Below are 17,329 nucleotides of genomic sequence, written 5' to 3'. Positions count from 1 at the left end.
ACCTACTCTCAATGGGCTGACACAATCAGATCCTCGAGGCTGGAAGGCTACAGGACTCAGCCCTTGGCCGTGAGAAATGCTCCAATCAAAATGCCTCCATATAAGATGTCTTGGGAGTCCTATTTCTCTCCTACACGAGCCTGGGAAGCACATACATATTCTTGGTGCCTCCTTTGTATTTTCAGGACTTGATGGGCAAGGAGAGGATGGTTCAGCAACTAAACCTCACAAATTATGATGGCCAACTAGAGATGGCCAAAATCAAATTTTGGATAAACCAAAATCACTGGAAATATTCACGCTGGTATCTCTAACCCTTGCTACTGGCCGTGTTACCAGACCAGAGGCATCAGAGGGATCAACATCACAGGGAAGACCAGAGATCACAGATCAAGACCAGAGGCATCAACATCACAGGGAAGCTTGTTAGAAAGGCTAAATCCACTCCTGAATTCTGAATCAGAATTAGCATTTTAACAAGATCTTTCAGTGATTTGGGGGCTCATCAAAGTTTGAGAAGCCCAGCTCAGTCTTTCATCTCCTCTCCCACCTCATTTCTTCATCTTTTCCAAGATAAACGTCTGTGGTTTTATGTGTAGTCGGCTCCCGGCCATTTTTGTTTCCTGTGAAGCAGATATTATTAAATGGTCAGGAAACCTGGTATTACCTTCCTTGTGGAGGAGCCTAAAAGTGGGTTCCAAAGGCAAATTCTCAAAACAGTTTCAAAGTCTTCCTCATCAATATACCCTAAAGTTCCAAAAAACCTCCAAGAATTCTCATGGGCACTTCGATTTCCCTGCACACTGCTTTTCGTCCTAATAGGTTGATCCAGGAAGTGAACTCACTCCATAAAAGCCCAGCCTTCCACCAAGGAGGCCAACTGGACTCACTTTGCTTTCATCACCAAAATCACTCATGTCCCCTGTTCATGCATGTGTGGGCATTTGCTGACTTTATATCTGTAGATTAAAGTATGAAGATGGGGGTGGGGGGGAAGGCCATTAGATTTCAGAATAAAATAAATTTTATTTGTATTCGCCAAGAAACACATTAAAATAAGTAAGCTCGGAAACATTACACAATCAGATGATCCCCCAATCTTTTCATCATCACCTCCTGCTAAAGACTCCAAAGACAGAATAAGTAAAGGTGTGGGGAAACACCTACATTTACCCCTGTGAGAGAAACGACTATAACAAGGGGTACATTATTTCACCTAAGAACGACTTTCCAATCTCACTTCATGGCTTCCTTTCTTCCTTCAGTTCTTCCTTTCTTTCTGATTTAAAAATATATCCTCAGGCATTTAAGCAAATGAATATGTCCCAGGCCATTAAGTAAGGTGACTGAAGATCTATTGCTTTTAAAACCCTAGATCTTTCAGAAACTTTAGTTTACACCTTGTCAAAAATCTATAGCACTGGACTTCTTTCAAAGTCATTCCACTCTCTGAGAGTCTCCGATTTCCAAAAGAATTAATAGACAGAAATTCATAATCTCCAGGATTTTGTCATCATTAAAATGAAATAGGCATCGGTGTCAATAGAAGCACTAACACCAGCATAATAGTTCAAAAATTCTTCTTTTGAAACCTGAGGGGGATAAAAGGCAAGGGGAAAAAAAAGGAGATGGTGTCAAAATATGTGAGACATAATAGAGCATTTTACCTTCTCCATGAAATATTTTCTATGCAGTCTGATTTGCCACAGCAGTCAAGCAGTCAGGTAACTGGGGACCAGGGAAGCTGGCTCACCTTTCTCCTCTGAGGTGGGGTGTCTGCAAGGTCTGCCAAAGACCCACCTGCCTACTGGCTATCATTTTTTGCATTAAGATAAAAATTTTTAGAACTGTGCTATCCAATACAGTAGCCACTAGTCACATATGGCTTTTTAAATTTAAATTTGTTAAAATTAAACATAATGAAAAATTGAATTTCTCAGTTGCACTAACATATTTCAGTTGCTCCGTAGCCATCTGTGGCTAGTGGCTGACATCTTGGAGAGCACAGATGTAGAGCATTTCCACCATCCCAGGAGGTTCTATGGGACAGTGCTACTCTAGAGCATACTTCATGTGATCATACTTGTGATTATCACTAATTCTTTACAATAGAGAAATTTATAGCATGCATGCACAGATACAAAGCTCTTTAAGGAAAGAAAGTTTAGACCAATCACATAAATAAGGATAGAACTAGAGGATGGGGCATTTCCCAGGATTCTTGGGCACCCCAGAATCCACAATGCCTGGGATTCAATAGCAAGATGGAAGGCACTAGCCATATGGGAGGTGCTAAAAGACAAACTTCTCAATTTGGTCAGGATATGTGTTAGTATTTCATAATTGGCCCTGTGCATCCTATAATGGGCAACGAAATTAAAAGAGCAGAAATCAGCCCCTAAGTTCCATTTCTCTCTCCTTCCTCTTAACCTCCCCCAATCCTTAATACCAGCCACACAGAGTTGTCCTATTCCCCACAGTCCTAGGGGTACCACTCAGAGGCTGGGTATTGTGGGAACTTGCTTGGCCTGCTAGATGAGAGTGATCCAACCCTGCAGGAAAAGGAATATTAACATCAAATTTTCAAACTCTCATTCTTGGCTGTCACAATAATTTTAGGGGGGTAAGTTACATTTTGTCCTCTTAAAAGCATGAGCAAGTACAATTTGAGCAGGGCCTTCTCATTTTCAAAGAAGAAATTTCATCACCTGCAAATGAAATGTCACCCAAGTAACATTTTTAAATGATCCAAAAGCACCATCTAGGAAGTAAACTTTTAAAGAAGCATGATATCTAATATCTAATATCTAATATGTTAGCTATTAAGAAGAAAAATGTTTTGGAAAGACTTTAAAACAGAAACAAAAGCTAGATGAACTCTTTTAGTATAAGAGTTGTTAATGTGTCAAGCCTTCAATTGGAGAAATGTTACTAAATCAGAATCATGTTAATGGCAAGGCACAGTATGATGCAGTGATAAAAAGACAAAGTTGGCATTAGATATTAAACTGTTTCTAACATTGTAGCTCAAAAATTTATCAGTTTCTGGTCCCTTGAAGTCATATCCTAACTATGGCCATTATGACAAATTTTTGCTCGAAAGCACTTACCACTATAAGCATGTACAGCTTATTAACCAAATATTTTAAGATTAATATCATAAATGTCATAGAAATTCTGATTTATAAAACATTGCTTTTCAACTTCAATTTCTACTAAGGATACTATCAGGATAGGCTTTACTTAGAGGAACTCCTCACTATCTAGAAAATAGTTTGTGTCACGTTAGGTAAATAAAGTATTGCCACCGAGCAACTGGCCTAGGACTGTTTTCAGATATGTGGGAACTTTTTATGACTACCATATTAATGACATTTATATGTAAATAGATATTTCCAAGTATCTGTAAAACATATATGAACATAAGCAGGCACAGCTCTTATAATCTTTCTATACAGACTTGCTTAATAATGATTCTTTTTAGTACAGATGAAACAGAAATAAATTTTCACTCAAACCCTATCTGAGTGAGCTCAATTAGTGGAGCTGAAATTATTGGTAATTTACTGTATCTACTGTGCAGCTTCAAAGATAATCTTAAAAAAAAGATAATCTTAAATAAATGGATGTTGAATGATATTGCTAAATGAGATTTTAGGCCTAATGAAATCTGTGGAACAGAGTTTATTCTGCAGTCCCCTTGGAAACAAAAAAAAAGAATGATCTGGGTTTCATAAGGCAATGCCTGACATTTGGTAATGCCTTGCATCTGCGCTGCACTTTATAGCATCAAGGTGGAAGCACTCTGAGGCTCACTATCACCCCGGCAAGAACAAGCCACTCTGCCATCTGTCATTTTCCCTCAATTACAGGTTCCTTTTTCTGTTCTAAGGCTCTCTGAGAGCACTGACTGGCATCAGTTCTGCATGTGCCCCGAGTGTTTCTAGGAGACCAGCAACTCCAACCTTTCAAGTTTAAGATCAAGATGTTCCCAGAATCAATACCAGTGTCTGAGTGCCAAGTGTTAAGGTTTATAAAGAAAAAGTTAGTCAAGTCTTTCATGACAGGATTACAAACTACATACTCAGATCTTGCCTCAAAATTTCGGGTGCTTGAGCTCTGAGTCACAGGGTTGTGACTTAAATTTTTTATGGGTTCTTATGCAGAACAAAACTGGAGGTGAATGACAGTTACATGGGCAGCATAATGGGTCCAACCCATGCACATCTGAGCTGTGCGCCACTTGTGCCCATGTTGGGAGGAGAGTGGGAACAGGAAACCCATGGTGCTCACAAGAACTTTGGTGAAGCAGAAATTGCATCAACCATGTTCAATGGCTGTTAGAATTTGTATCATACTCCAGAGAAATCATAAACGAATAAATTCCATTTGTGAAGAGTAAGAAGAATCTAGAACAAAAGAAAGTAGGCCAGTACATTTTGAGATTTTCTTTCCCTGATACAATATACCTTTCTGGTAGTTGCAAGGTCCATTATCAAAACCTCAGCTACTGGTCGGTGGTTCATATTCTCGGTGAGTTTCACTCCTAAAGAGCACCTTCCACTCTATTCTGCTGAGGGAAGATACTGGCTTTGGCGAAGCAGGTGTGAAAATAAAACAAGAAGGTCATGCTATTCTCAGAGAGGAAGAGCTGCTTCACCACAAGCTTCTCACCGCACCAACTGAGGTGGCAAGAGAACTCTTCTCACACAGCAGTGTTCTCAGAACCCCCATCAATCATTTGTTTATGTTTCTTTCAACAGATTTCACCCGTCATCTGTTTTATAAGACATAATTTTAGGGGATTCATTTAGTGAGGTTTTTTTATGATGTGGAAAGAACTAGCTATCTCTATCAAGGTTACGGAGTTTCCACATCAGCGACTTGGAGGAGTAGAACCACTCTTAGAAACACTGGCTTTCCAAAGGATCGGTTACGTGAAGATAACATTCTATGACCATCTATCAGATCCTCGGCACCTTTGTTTTCCCCTGAATCATAAGCATTTCTAAAATTTGCAACTTTGCTGCTTCTTTCAACACACTCTTAATTTACAAGTACAGCCTATAATTTCCAGGAAAGCGAGTTTGTTGACTGATCTGAGAAATTTGAATTAGTGGGGTTTTTCATTCTCTGCCCCAGAGAGTTGTTCATAAATCCAGAAAGGTATACCACTCGGAGGGTGTTAGCAGAATTTCATGAAGAAGGAGCAGAAGGACGCCCACATACCAGCCAAGAATACGTATTTGGTTAATATCATCTCTCCACTTGATTAAACATCAGCAGAACAAATTGCATCTGTCAGTTGCCTACAGAGGGTTGAATCATTACCTACTTGTACGCTCATGGCTCAGTAAGGCAGTCCACACTGGCCAAGAGAAGGGAACGGCTGACACAATGATCTGCCTCCAAGAATAGAGGGGTATTTTCCTGGCAGTGCCTTGATAGATTGTCTACGTTCATTAAATTTACCACATGGTTCTGCAACACGTTGCCAAAGAAAGGGCCCTAACTATCCTGGCTTCAGTGCCGAGGCTTCCCCTCCTCTCCAATCTCTTAACAGTTGGGCTGTTAGTTGGGTTTCAAAACCAGTGGTTTTATTTACATTTATCCTTGCCCCTTCCTTGTGTCCCCACAGCCCAGAGTAGAGCAGGACACACAGCAGTGACTCAATAAATATTTAGTGATGGGATATATTTAACCTAAAACTGTAATGTGACAAAGCTAATCTGTAGCTTACCTGTTGGGGACCCAGCTCTGCCTCAAGAAGCTGCTATGAGGGTATGAAGCACTACTCCATGCTGCCACCAAACCACAAAAAGCCATGCAGCATCCTCCAGAGTGCCATTTGGGTCTGGGAAAAACTCCTATCGAGGTTTGAATGTCTATGAAAATCAGCCGTACAGACTCAGGCTACAACACCAATGCTTCTTAGATTACTCACTTGCACTCTGAATGGAATTCAGGCAGGATGGGAACCAGTCCTTGAAGAAGCTGGTTAGGGGCAGACCTCTGTTCTTGCCTACGTTTGCCTTTCGGGGGAGTTAGAATCCAGATTCAGTACCGATATTGGTGGCTTACTCTGGCCAATCCTGATTCTCAGAATTTTTACGTACACTGTTTCTGTTTCATGAAAAGCTGCCAAGCTCATCCTCTTCTCTTCGGCTTGTCTGTTTATTTTCTATCTGGGGTCCAGGTAGGAATCCTAAGGATTGAGGATATTTTATTGTGTTTTATCTTCTGACCTTAGTATTTACCTTTAATTGCAAATGGAGTAATATTTAAATTGCGTAAGTTAAATAAACAGAAAATACATCCAGAAAAGTGTTGTTAGTGGATGATTTTTCTTAAATGACTTTATTTCTCTAATGAGTGAGTCCTGACTAGGTCAGAAATCACAGATAAGACTCAGAATAGGAGTGGAGCACTCCCCGCTGGGGCTGGGGGGTAGACCTTGGTGGAATCCTTGCTTGTGGGCCCAGAACCTGACCTGATGGAAGAGAGACAACCAAATGTGGCCAAATACACTCTAAGGTATAGGTTATCTGAAATCTGATAGCTGTGCCCCAATTAGACAGGAAGCAAAAGTACGACTGGGGAAGACGAAGCTGATAGCTACAACCTAGTCCTTGTTCAGAATCACATGCTAACACTATGGCCCCAGTTAAGCAGAGGCATGAGTCATTCCCAAAATCAAAGACACAGATCTATCTAGAGCAGTGAGCTTGAAATCATGTCAGAAAACTAGAACCTCTCCTTTGCCATAATCTGCAAAGGTGTAGATTACAGAAAACATGGATATTTTCCCTATACATTCCATCATAATCATTTCTGGATTTCTACCTCATTTCTATATATTTCTTCATAACACTTGGCATCTTTTGGCCTGCTCATCTTTATATATGCCTAGATAATAAAGTCATGGGAAAACCATACGTGTGCAATTAGTTTCTGAAAAGCTAGCTTCCCATAATTTAGGGTTGCTCCCATCCTCAAGAAAAAGGTCACTTGTCCAGCCTGTTATCAGAATAAGTGGGAGATTAGCTTCTTGACGACAAACAAGCTGCTACAATTCTCATCTGGAAACACCTGCTTTAACAAATTGTAAATCAATGTGTATCTTGATCTCCACTTCCAAGTCTGTGAGATAAAAAGTAAACAAGTGTTTTGGTACAAAATACAGCAAGTGAGTTTGACCATAAACCCAGAGCCACTTCTATACATGGGATTTTAAAGTGGACTATTATCCCAATCCATGTCTCCAAATGAGGGAATGACTGCAGCTAGGGACAGAGGTGGCAAAAAGGACTGTCCTTGAGGAACAAAGCAGGTGGTCATTACCTCCAGCAGCATAGCCAAGAGGCTGGTCCCTGTGCTTTGACCTCTGGCCCCAGACACAGAACACACAGAGGGGCAGTGGTGGTTTCAATATCTATTTGCTAGTAGCTGTGGCTGCCTTTGCTTGGAAGCCATTCCTGGGGATTCTCACATTGACAATATGAAGCTAAAGCTTAGAACTGGAAGGAGAATGCTCTGGGCCATGAAGTATAAGATGGAAAACCCTCTTTGGAGTAGGCCTGCGATCCTTGTCTATGTCATACCTCACGCCCTTGTACTGGTGGGAATATCAACATTATTGGCTCATGGCAGGGAGCGGGGAGATGAACATTCCACCGGACAAAGGTTTGTTGATACGGTCTGCTCACTCACCCACATAAAATCTGAGAGCACAGCCCAGCCTCAAACTTTAACCACTAGGATGGTCCTAGCTCTACTGCTCAAGGAAATAGCCTCCTCTCTCACAGAAACTTTAGATGACCCAAAAATGTCATTCTAAATCTATTCGCCAAACTGAGGCTTCCCTAAACCACTGGCAGAGAAACTCAAGACTCAGGTATAAAAATTGAGGCTAATGTGTGGTTCTCTTCTGGTCCCCAATTTGGAACTGATGCACTTAACGATTTACAGTCCGTTATAAAAACAGGTGAATTCTCTTACCTAGAAATGGGCCATCTAAAAGGAAGTGAAGATGCACCCTGTGGGTACATGGGTGGATATTGTAATTAAATATTCAAACTTTTATTAATGGGCACCCATGTTTATTGGACATGTGTATGTACCCTAGAGCCTGGCTTTAGGATCTTTTTGAATCTTATTTTAATTTAATTCCTCTATCAGAGCTAAGGAAAAAGCTTCACAGAAGTGAAGTCACAGTTAACTACATAGTGTCATTTCTGCCCTAGAAAATGCAGCATGTGTCGACATAAAAGACACACTGGGATGAACATTAAATCAAATGTGATCCCGGTTTGGGGCTGATGTTTAATCATTTGGAGCCACGTAGCTGTACCCAAGGCCCTGGTCCCCGGGTCCTACATTTAGAGCTTCCAGGCAGTTCTCATCATGACAATGAAATACACATCCGTGTCAATGGACGCGCTCACTCCTGCATAGTAGTTCATAAACTCCTCGGGGGTCACCTGCAGTGAAAAAGTCAGAAACAAAAACAAAATTTTGCTTCCCAGCATTTCAGCAGAGGCCCATCTCCAGTACCTGTAAATGGGAGGGAAACTTTGGTCAAGGCTTTTTAGTGACACAGATCAAGAATAAGATCTCAGACAAGAGGAAACAATCACACTGAGGATGACCGTGAGGGGTAGCAGGAGGGGAACATGGGTAGAAAGTCTCGAAAATTTCCAGACCAACCTAAATGGAAAGTGAGATATAGGTTCTCGCCTTTCTCTACAGCAGGAGCCCATATTCTGTTCGGAAATGTGAGACTGAAACTCAGAATAAGAAACAAGTTTCTTTGGTGGTAGTTAGTACGGGCTTTCTGTGACATGTCAGATATAGCGCCACAGGTCCTAGAGTCCGGGCAAGCAACGTTTCAGGAAGTGGAATTCTGTCCTGTGGATAAAGAAACAGATTTCTAGTTAAATATTCTTTGGCTTCATTCTTTTCAAAGATAGAACTTACTTCAAGGCAGAAAGTGAGAAGGAAAAACAAGGCACCCCCCTTCTCCATGTCTCCCCACACCACCCTGGGTCCTCTCTCCATCCTGTGCCTGTAACTGTCTTTTGGAATATCAATTTGTGTTTATCTAGGCTAGAATTTTATATGACTTTCCTTCTAGAAAGAAGAAACAGCAGTTCTCAATCTTATTTTTTTAAGACTTTATTTATCTATTTGAGAGCAAGAGAGAGAGAGAGAGGGAGAGCATGAGCTGGGGGAGGGGCAGAAGGAGAAGGGGAGACAGACTCCCCACTGAGCTGGTTGCTGATGCAGGGCTCCATCTCAGGACCTGGAGATCATGACCTGAGCTGAAGGCAGACCCTTAACCCAACTGAGCTACCCAGGCGCCCCTCAATCTAATTTTTTAAGAGGTATAGGCAATATGTACACTGCATTTCAACCATACTGGCTGACATACTTAAGTGACTCAGGGAAAGAACAGCCTTCCTGTTTGACTGAGCTCTGTGACCAATCAATTTAACTGAAAGTACAGCCCGGCTTACATGGGAGGACACAGATGCAAATAATGATGGCTGTTTAGGAAATTTATTGTTCTCTAGTGAGCCTTCAATCTTAAGCGTCACAAGGGATTAAAAACATCACAAAAAGTGAAACTCATCAATAATTCAAAACCCCTCTCCCACGGAGTGCCTACCTACATCTTCTAAGAATCACACAAGCTGAGTGACCCATTTGCCTTTTGTGCTGCAATTTTAAGTGAACAGAGAAAAAAAGTCACAGGATCCCTATTTCTCTCCCTTACCTACTCCCCACACAACCCCAAAATAGTAAAATGCAGAGGGAAGAAAGTCATTGGACAGAACTAAGAGGTAAGTTGGGCTTTCCAGGGGTCTAGAAGTAGAAAGAAATATGTGCATAGTTTTTATTAAAATTAAAATACCACTAATGTTCTCCTTTCTTCAATTTCTTTACTCACGTCCTCCATTGCATTCCCCTGTTATCCAGCATTCAACCTCATCTGGAAGCCAGGTTACATAAAACCAGACTTTAGAGCTAATATGTTTGATCATTTCAGAAAAGGCCATCAGTTATTATTGGATGAGGTGTCTGCTTATTTCCCGAGACTCAACTTACACTGAGAATCGCCTGAATCACAAACCCTATGATTTCCCCACACTTGCCCTCATCATAGTAAATTACTTTTCAGTAATAATAACTATGACTACTTAATTATTTTGTTGGACATTTAGTAAAAAGTGAGAAAGTGCACACCCCTGCTCTTGGTCAGCCTCTAGACTGTGCTACTCCTAGTTAATAGAATATTTGTTATATAATGGAGAAGGTTGTAGGTGGAAGCAATGGAAATATTTGAGTCATGATACAGAGTACAGCACCTTTTACTCTGTTTAAGATTGATTTTTTAAAAAATCATAAAATAAGTTTGAGATCATTTATATACACTCGGTAGCATATTTAAAATAATTTTAATTATTAAAAACATCTACATGAGATAGATAAGACAACAAGACCCATATTCTCTCAAAGGCTAATCTACTTCTGAGAGATTTTTAAAATATATTTGTGGTTGTAAGATAACATATATAAATGAAAATTTTCAAATCTATATATTAAACAAAAAGTGAAAGTCCCACTCAACTAGGGTGGAGTTTAGGGATAGAAAGGCAGGAGGCTGGGTGGCTCAGTAGGTTTTGTGCCCAACTCTTGGTTTTGGCTCAGGTCTGATCAGCAAGGAGTCTGCTTGAGATTTTCTCTCTCTCTGCCTGTGCCCCTTCCCATGCTCATGCTCTCTCTCTCTCTCTCTCTCCCCCTCCCTCTCAAATAGATAAATCTTAAAAAAAAAAAAAAAGAACTTGAATGAGGAAGGTTCACTTCACACATTATTTGGTTGCTTTCATACCTCCATCCACATGGCTTCTGGTGCACAGGCTGCTCTGAGAGCAGGATGTGGGGATTATTAGGATGGGATCCGTTACATCCAAATCCATGGCTGCTGTAAACCCCAGGAGCCTTTATGACTACTTGAGAGCTTAGCCTACATTATTAAAAGTCCACAAATTTAAGCACCATCCTTAGCTGGGGAGTATGATGAATTTCTTGCCTTTTTCTGAATTCTGTCCTACTTGGATATCCACTATATATTTTTAACCATAAATGAGTGCACTGGCTTCAAACATAGCTATGCTTTACTATAAGAAATCTTAATGTATAAGACAACTCAATTTGGAAAAGATAAATTAAGAACTAATTGTTCTCTTCATAAAAAAATTTGCCGTGGAGTTTGTTTACATCAACAGTTACCTTGTGCATTTAAAATATGATTCAGTGTGCAAAAGTCTGAATCACACATCATTTTTCAGAAACATTTTCATGATGTCCCTTAACACAATACCCTGTAGATAAGTACTCAATAAATGATCCAGATCCATAATTATGTCACATGAGATTCTTGTGCATGATATTATACGTATCATATGTAGTGATTAAAAATAGGCACTTCTGAATCTTTCAGGGACAAGGATCTCAAATATGAATGTGAATAAGAATTATCTAGGGCACTTTTACTAAAACTGCAAATCCTCCATCTCCACCCACAAATAGATTCTGAAGTTCTTCAGTACAGCCAGCAGTACATACTCCAGATAATGAGCAGGAACAGTCAGCTGGGTATTCGCACAGGGTCTGTGATACTCGGGTAGTATCAAACACTATAACTGCTAAAAACCCTAAGGATCTTTATGAGCATTTGAGAACTTAAGGTGGCTTGTTAAAATAAATGTTGAAAGGGACAGCGGTGGGAACTTTAAATCAGCTGAATCATAACAACCGGCCACTTTGACTTGGGTTAGAGCAAAGGGCAGCTGAGGTTTCCCCTGGCAACGAGGAGAAGGAACCACCTGCAGAGAGAAGGCAAGCACACCCAGGGATCTCATGTGGAGGTGGGCTAATTTGGGGAAATGGCAGTTGACTATTTTTCCACTGCCATTGCAGAGATCAAAAGCCAGCAATGTTGGAAGAAAACATATGGTTCGATTCTGTTATTTCTGTCCCTAAGCATTAGGCTGCCCTACAGAATTGAGGTACCGCCCACCTCCCTTTCTTTTCATCCACTTCTAATCCCTTCACTAAAATGAAGGGTATTTCTCTGTCCCCAGTGGGAAAATGTCAGCAGGAAGGAAAAAAAGGTCACCTTCCTAGTCCCCTGACCCTGTGCTAATAAGACTTAGCATGAAGTTTCATCGAAAAAGTTGGGGGAAACTCCCTTCAGAAGGGGAAGCCTTGTTTCCTGTTCCTATCATTGCCATCTTCTCTTCCTGCTCACTACTCCTTCCTGTGTGAGGCAGGGGTTGGGAGGAACCCTCCCCAGAGTTCGGCTGCTCTGTCAGCTGAGAAGAATGCTCCCTACCCCATCATCAGAGCTTCCAAAGACACCTACCAGCAGAACTGGGGCTGAATTCAAATGTCCACTTATGGCTGTTGATAAGAGACAGAAGGGGTGCCTGGGTGGCTCAGTCACTTGGGCTCTGCCTTCGACTCAGGTCATGATCCCAGGGTCCTGGGATCAAGTCCCTCATCAGGCTCCCCCCTCAGTGGGGAACCTGCTTCTCCCTCTCCCTCTCCCCACCTGCTCCCCCACTCATGCTTGTGCTCTCTTGTGCTCTCTGTCTCCCCCTCTCTAAAATAAATAAATAAAATCTTAAAAAAAAAAAAAAAGAAAAAAGAAAAAGACAAATGGCACTGTCATCTTAGCTTGGACACAGTTGCAGAGGTATAATTCCTCACCTTACCAAGCTATGGGTTTGTAACTTGAAGATACCAGTTAATGGGGGTGGAGTGGTTGCTTGTGTTTTTAAGCTCACTGTAGTTTAGAAATGCAAGTTGATCTCAAAGCCCAGTAAAGATGAAATCAAAGTAAATTCTGTTACCCGGCATTCCCTTTACTGAAAGCCTCCCTTAAATGGGACTCCTACATAGTAAAGTGTGAGGATAAATGATGTTGTAAGGATGAGTGTGAAAAGCACTGCCACATCCTGAAATACCTTTTGAATCATGTTCCAAAAAAAATTAAATTATGGTTTCATTTTGAAGTTAAATAGGTTTTGTAGTAGTCTAGTTCGGAATGTGGCTGGTCAAGTGTGGTAAGTATGGTAACCGTGAATTGGAGCAATAAATCAAAATACCGCATTCTCCAGATGATGGGTATTTAGCTGTATGCGGATCCCTTACCAATATATGTGCACACACACATATCTTATCACTTTCTCTCCCAACTTTCCAGACAGTCTCTACAGGAAATATTTTACTTCTATTTATAAGGAATATGTTACACGTATTTTTTAAGGCTTTGGACCTATTTCGTAATTACAATTACAAATTTGAGAGAAGGAATTCCACTTAAGTTAAGCTCTTTTACTTACCAATCCATCTTTATCGTAGGGTGAATCAAAGTTATCCAGAAATTTCCTGAATACTTGTTCCTCTGTCCATTCTCCATTTTGGTACTTAGGGTGGTGTTTCACATTATACACCTCACGAAGATCTTCAATGGTTATAACGCCATCTCCAGTCTTGTCTAACTTCCTAAAAGCTTGCATAATCACCTCTTTTCTGGCTCTAGACATTGGAGGCTAGGTAAATAGAAAAAAACACATACGTAGACAACACAAAGGAGATTGCTTTGTATCATACGTCACGAAATACCTGATTCCTCTCGGTTGTATGACATGGTTTGCGTGCCGTTAAACAACGTGCATGACAATTACTTCAGAAAGTCCCTAAACCTGTTATCAATCTCCTTCCCATCTCCTCCACAGTGCACTGACAACTTCTGAAAACAAAACCTCAAAATAGCCAACCCCAACCATGTGAAAGCCAAACTCAGCAGATACAGTGATTCATGAGGCCACTTACTCTTAACGTGAGAAGGAATTCGTTGAAGTCTATTGTTCCGTTTCCATCTTTATCAAACCTCCGGAAGAGTTCTTCTGCCTCTTGCTTTTCCATGACCACAGCATAATCATTTAGCCCTTTCACAAATTCTTTGAAATCAAGGGTTCGGTTGTTATTGTCATCCATAATTCGAAACATTCTAAAGAAAAATACACACACACCCGAAAGAAAGAAAGAAAGAAAGAAAGAAAGAAAGAAAGAAAGAAAGAAGAGAACAAGGTGTAAGGATTAAGATTTAAAAATAAACCACTCTTAAGGTTTTTCAAAGTAAAATACGGATGCCCTGAATTCTGTTCTGTACCCTCCTCCCAAAATTGGAGAGCCTCTTCCCAGCATTCATTCTCGTAAAAGGAAATGTACTATGTGATCCTAATTCTATGACATCCTGAAAAAGTCAAAGCTGTGGAGACAATTAATAGACAAGGGGGGATCCCTGGGTGGTGCAGCGGTTTGGCGCCTGCCTTTGGCCCAGGGCACGATCCTGGAGACCCGGGATCGAATCCCACGTCGGGCTCCCGGTGCATGGAGCCTGCTTCTCCCTCTGCCTGTGTCTCTGCCTCTTTCTCTCTCTCTGTGTGACTATCATAAAAAAATAAAATAAAAAAAAATAGACAAGGGGAAGGGGAGAAGACAATAGGGGGACCACAGTGTTTAGGGCAGTGAAACTATTCTGTGCAATTATATAATGGCGGATACATGATCCTATGCACTCGCTAGTGCCCCTAGAACTTGATAGTACAAAGAGTAAACCTTAATGTGTACAAATTTTTTAAAAAATTATTTAGGAGGTCAGGGGATCCCAGGAAAGAATGCAGATAGTGAAAAGAGAACCTAACTGTATTACAAAAGTTTGAAACAATCTCACTGAAGGTGGGGGTGGGGTATGCTGACTTAAGTAACTGTGGAAATGAGTAGAGTCCATAGGGATTAAAGGCAAAAGGAGGGATCCCTGAGTGGCTCAGCAGTTTAGCACTGCCTTCAGCCCAGGGCGTGATCCTGGAGACCCACGATCGAGTCCCACATCAGGCTCCCTGCATGGAGCCTGCTTCTTCCTCTGCTTGTGTCTCTGCCTCTCTCTCTCTCTCTCTCTCTCTCATTCTCTCTCTCTCTCTCTGAGTCTCTCATGAATAAATAAATCTTTGAAAAAAAAGGCAAAAGGAACTGCACATAAGCACTGGACCCTAGTTGATAAAGACATTCCCATGGAGATTTGAGTTAACAATTCTGCTATGCTATAAGGTATACTGGAATGGAACAATTAAGTAAATAGGTGGCAGATGGTGGAAGCTAAGTTTATCATTGTTGAATTGGAAATTTAGATACACCAGGGGAGGAGGCTGGAATGGTCTAATGCATGATGTAGTAATGGGCTAGAATTGGAGACATTAGTATGAATTTATGTTTAGCTTCATATAAACACAGATGATTACATACAAAAATCTCTACAGATTTGTACATATACACACACACATATATTTTCTTGTTCTGTCAGCTAAGAGAACCTAGAAGTAACACCCCAGTAACAAGCACGTCTAGAGCCTCAATCTTGGTTTCTAACAAAATTCTTCAATAAAAGGAATGGGGCTTCTTGGAGAAATGTCTGCTTCTAGGACTGGGGCATGAAATATGGAAGATAAGCTCGGAATATCTTATACCAGACAGTAAGGAAGTGCTCCAGACAAAGCAAACAAAACTACCTTGATGGGGATACATCAGAGGGACACAGGAGCCAATTGAAAGAGCTTCCAAGACCCAAATTTCAATAATTTCAGATATAAAATAGTGCTGAATTGTAACCCAAAGTATAAACTAAATACCTATTAATCTATATTGGTTTAAATAAATGATTAAATAAATAAATAAATAAATATTATTCGGAAAAAACAAATTACTCTAACAGAAGTATTCCAAATAAGTCATGCACATACTCTCTGCCCTCAAGGAGGGAAGCATCCTCCCCACTCCAAAGTGTGGCTCTGCATAGAGACTTCCTTCCAAATAGTACAATACAGAAAGAGGGAGGAACAGTAACTTTACATTGGAGAAGTCAGACAAACACTGACTCGGCCAGGTCATCAAGGTCAACTTCAGTAATGATAAGTCATGGTGACAGTATGCATCCTTAACATGAGGTGATGAAAATGGTGCTTTACTTCTGGGGGCCCAAAAAACCATAACCCCCCTCTAATCATGAGGAGAACAGAAGGGGGCAGCTTCCACTTGAGTTGAGGAGAGACTGAGGGAAGAGCAAAACCAATAAATTGGACAGAGGCAGAGGGCACATGGGAGCAAAAGGCCAAGAAAGAGCCAATAGGCTGGCTCACAGGGGAAGGGCTGGCAGGGATTGGTGTGGGAGGTGGGGGCATAGGCAGTAAGAAGGACTCAGCTGAGCATGTCAATGAGTGGGAGATTGGGCAGTGTTCCTGCGGGCTTCACACCAAGGTCAATGATATGGGTGCAGGAAGAAAGAGGTGGAGGGTGGAGGTTGGGGTGATACCATATTGAAGGGAAGTGGGCTAGTCCTCCCACTAGACTGTGACCACTTGGCCACAGCCTGGGCTTCTGACAGCACTGGCCTTAGTCTGAGAATTTGAGACTGCAGTTGTGACATCCCCGATGCTCAGGAAGTACCTCACAGGAAGAGAAGGCGTCTATAACCTCCACACGTGAGGCTGGATGCCCCTGCTGTGGCGCCCTGTGCTTCTGACACACACACCACCACCACGGAGATTCTCACTTTTGTGACAGTTGACCTCCTCTAGTCTCAGTCCTGCCTGGGGCCTGGAGAAGCCTTGTTCACCCACAACCGTACAAGCACCTGGCCCACGGCAGGCTCTCCTGTAATCTGTCAAACAGAGATCCAGCAGGGGCACCTGGGTGGCTCAGTGGGTTAAGTGTCTGACTCCTGATTTTGGTTCAGGCCCTGATCTCAGGGTCCTGGGACGGAGCCCCCAGGTCAGGCTCTGCGCTCAGCTCAGCATCTGCTTGTCCCTCTCCCTGCCCCTGCTTATACACACACACACACACACACACACACACACATTCTCTCTTTCTCTCTCTCTCAAATAAATAAATAAATAAATAAATAAATAAATAAATAAATAAAATATTTTTAAAGAGAGAGAGAGAATGCACAGGGCCTGCCCACTGAAGGGCAACAATCTCTTTCTCCTTAGGTGTCCTGGTCTTGAGGACTTCCCACGCCCTCAGAGGGCTGGAGGATAGGCCCTACAGAGCCCGGAGAACCCACTGGCAGTGAACATCCCACAGGCAACTTCAGCGCCCCCTGGAGGTGAGCAACACAGGGCTGCCTGAGAATAACCTTCTCTCTCTTCCAAGCCGGGTCCTATTGTCACAGCTTCCAGGAGCGTCTCTCTCCACGCCCTGT

General features: G+C 41.7%; 1 protein-coding gene across 3 annotated transcripts in view; it reads right to left on the bottom strand.

Annotated features, from left to right (window-relative positions):
* Nucleotides 1-1,006: 1,006 nt before the first annotated feature.
* CAPSL (calcyphosine like) overlaps nucleotides 1,007-17,329 on the bottom strand; it is a 34,785-nt gene continuing 18,462 nt past the window's right edge. For 2 of the 3 annotated variants that reach the window (XM_072824903.1, XM_072824904.1), the window contains exons 3-6: nucleotides 13,903-14,080; nucleotides 13,410-13,619; nucleotides 8,377-8,480; nucleotides 1,007-1,592 (exon numbers count right to left, since the gene is read on the bottom strand). In XM_072824903.1, coding sequence (XP_072681004.1) covers nucleotides 8,379-8,480; nucleotides 13,410-13,619; nucleotides 13,903-14,080 — 490 coding nt within the window. In that variant the 3' untranslated portion in view covers nucleotides 1,007-1,592; nucleotides 8,377-8,378. The remainder of the gene's footprint in view (nucleotides 1,593-8,376; nucleotides 8,481-13,409; nucleotides 13,620-13,902; nucleotides 14,081-17,329) is intronic. The other variant, XM_072824905.1, reaches the window with a different exon arrangement.

This window comes from Canis lupus, chromosome 4 (genome assembly GCF_048164855.1).
Source record: "Canis lupus baileyi chromosome 4, mCanLup2.hap1, whole genome shotgun sequence".
Classification (NCBI taxonomy): domain Eukaryota; kingdom Metazoa; phylum Chordata; class Mammalia; order Carnivora; family Canidae; genus Canis; species Canis lupus.
The sequence above is the reverse complement of the archived record's forward strand: the minus strand, read 5'-3'. Positions and strand labels throughout refer to the sequence as shown.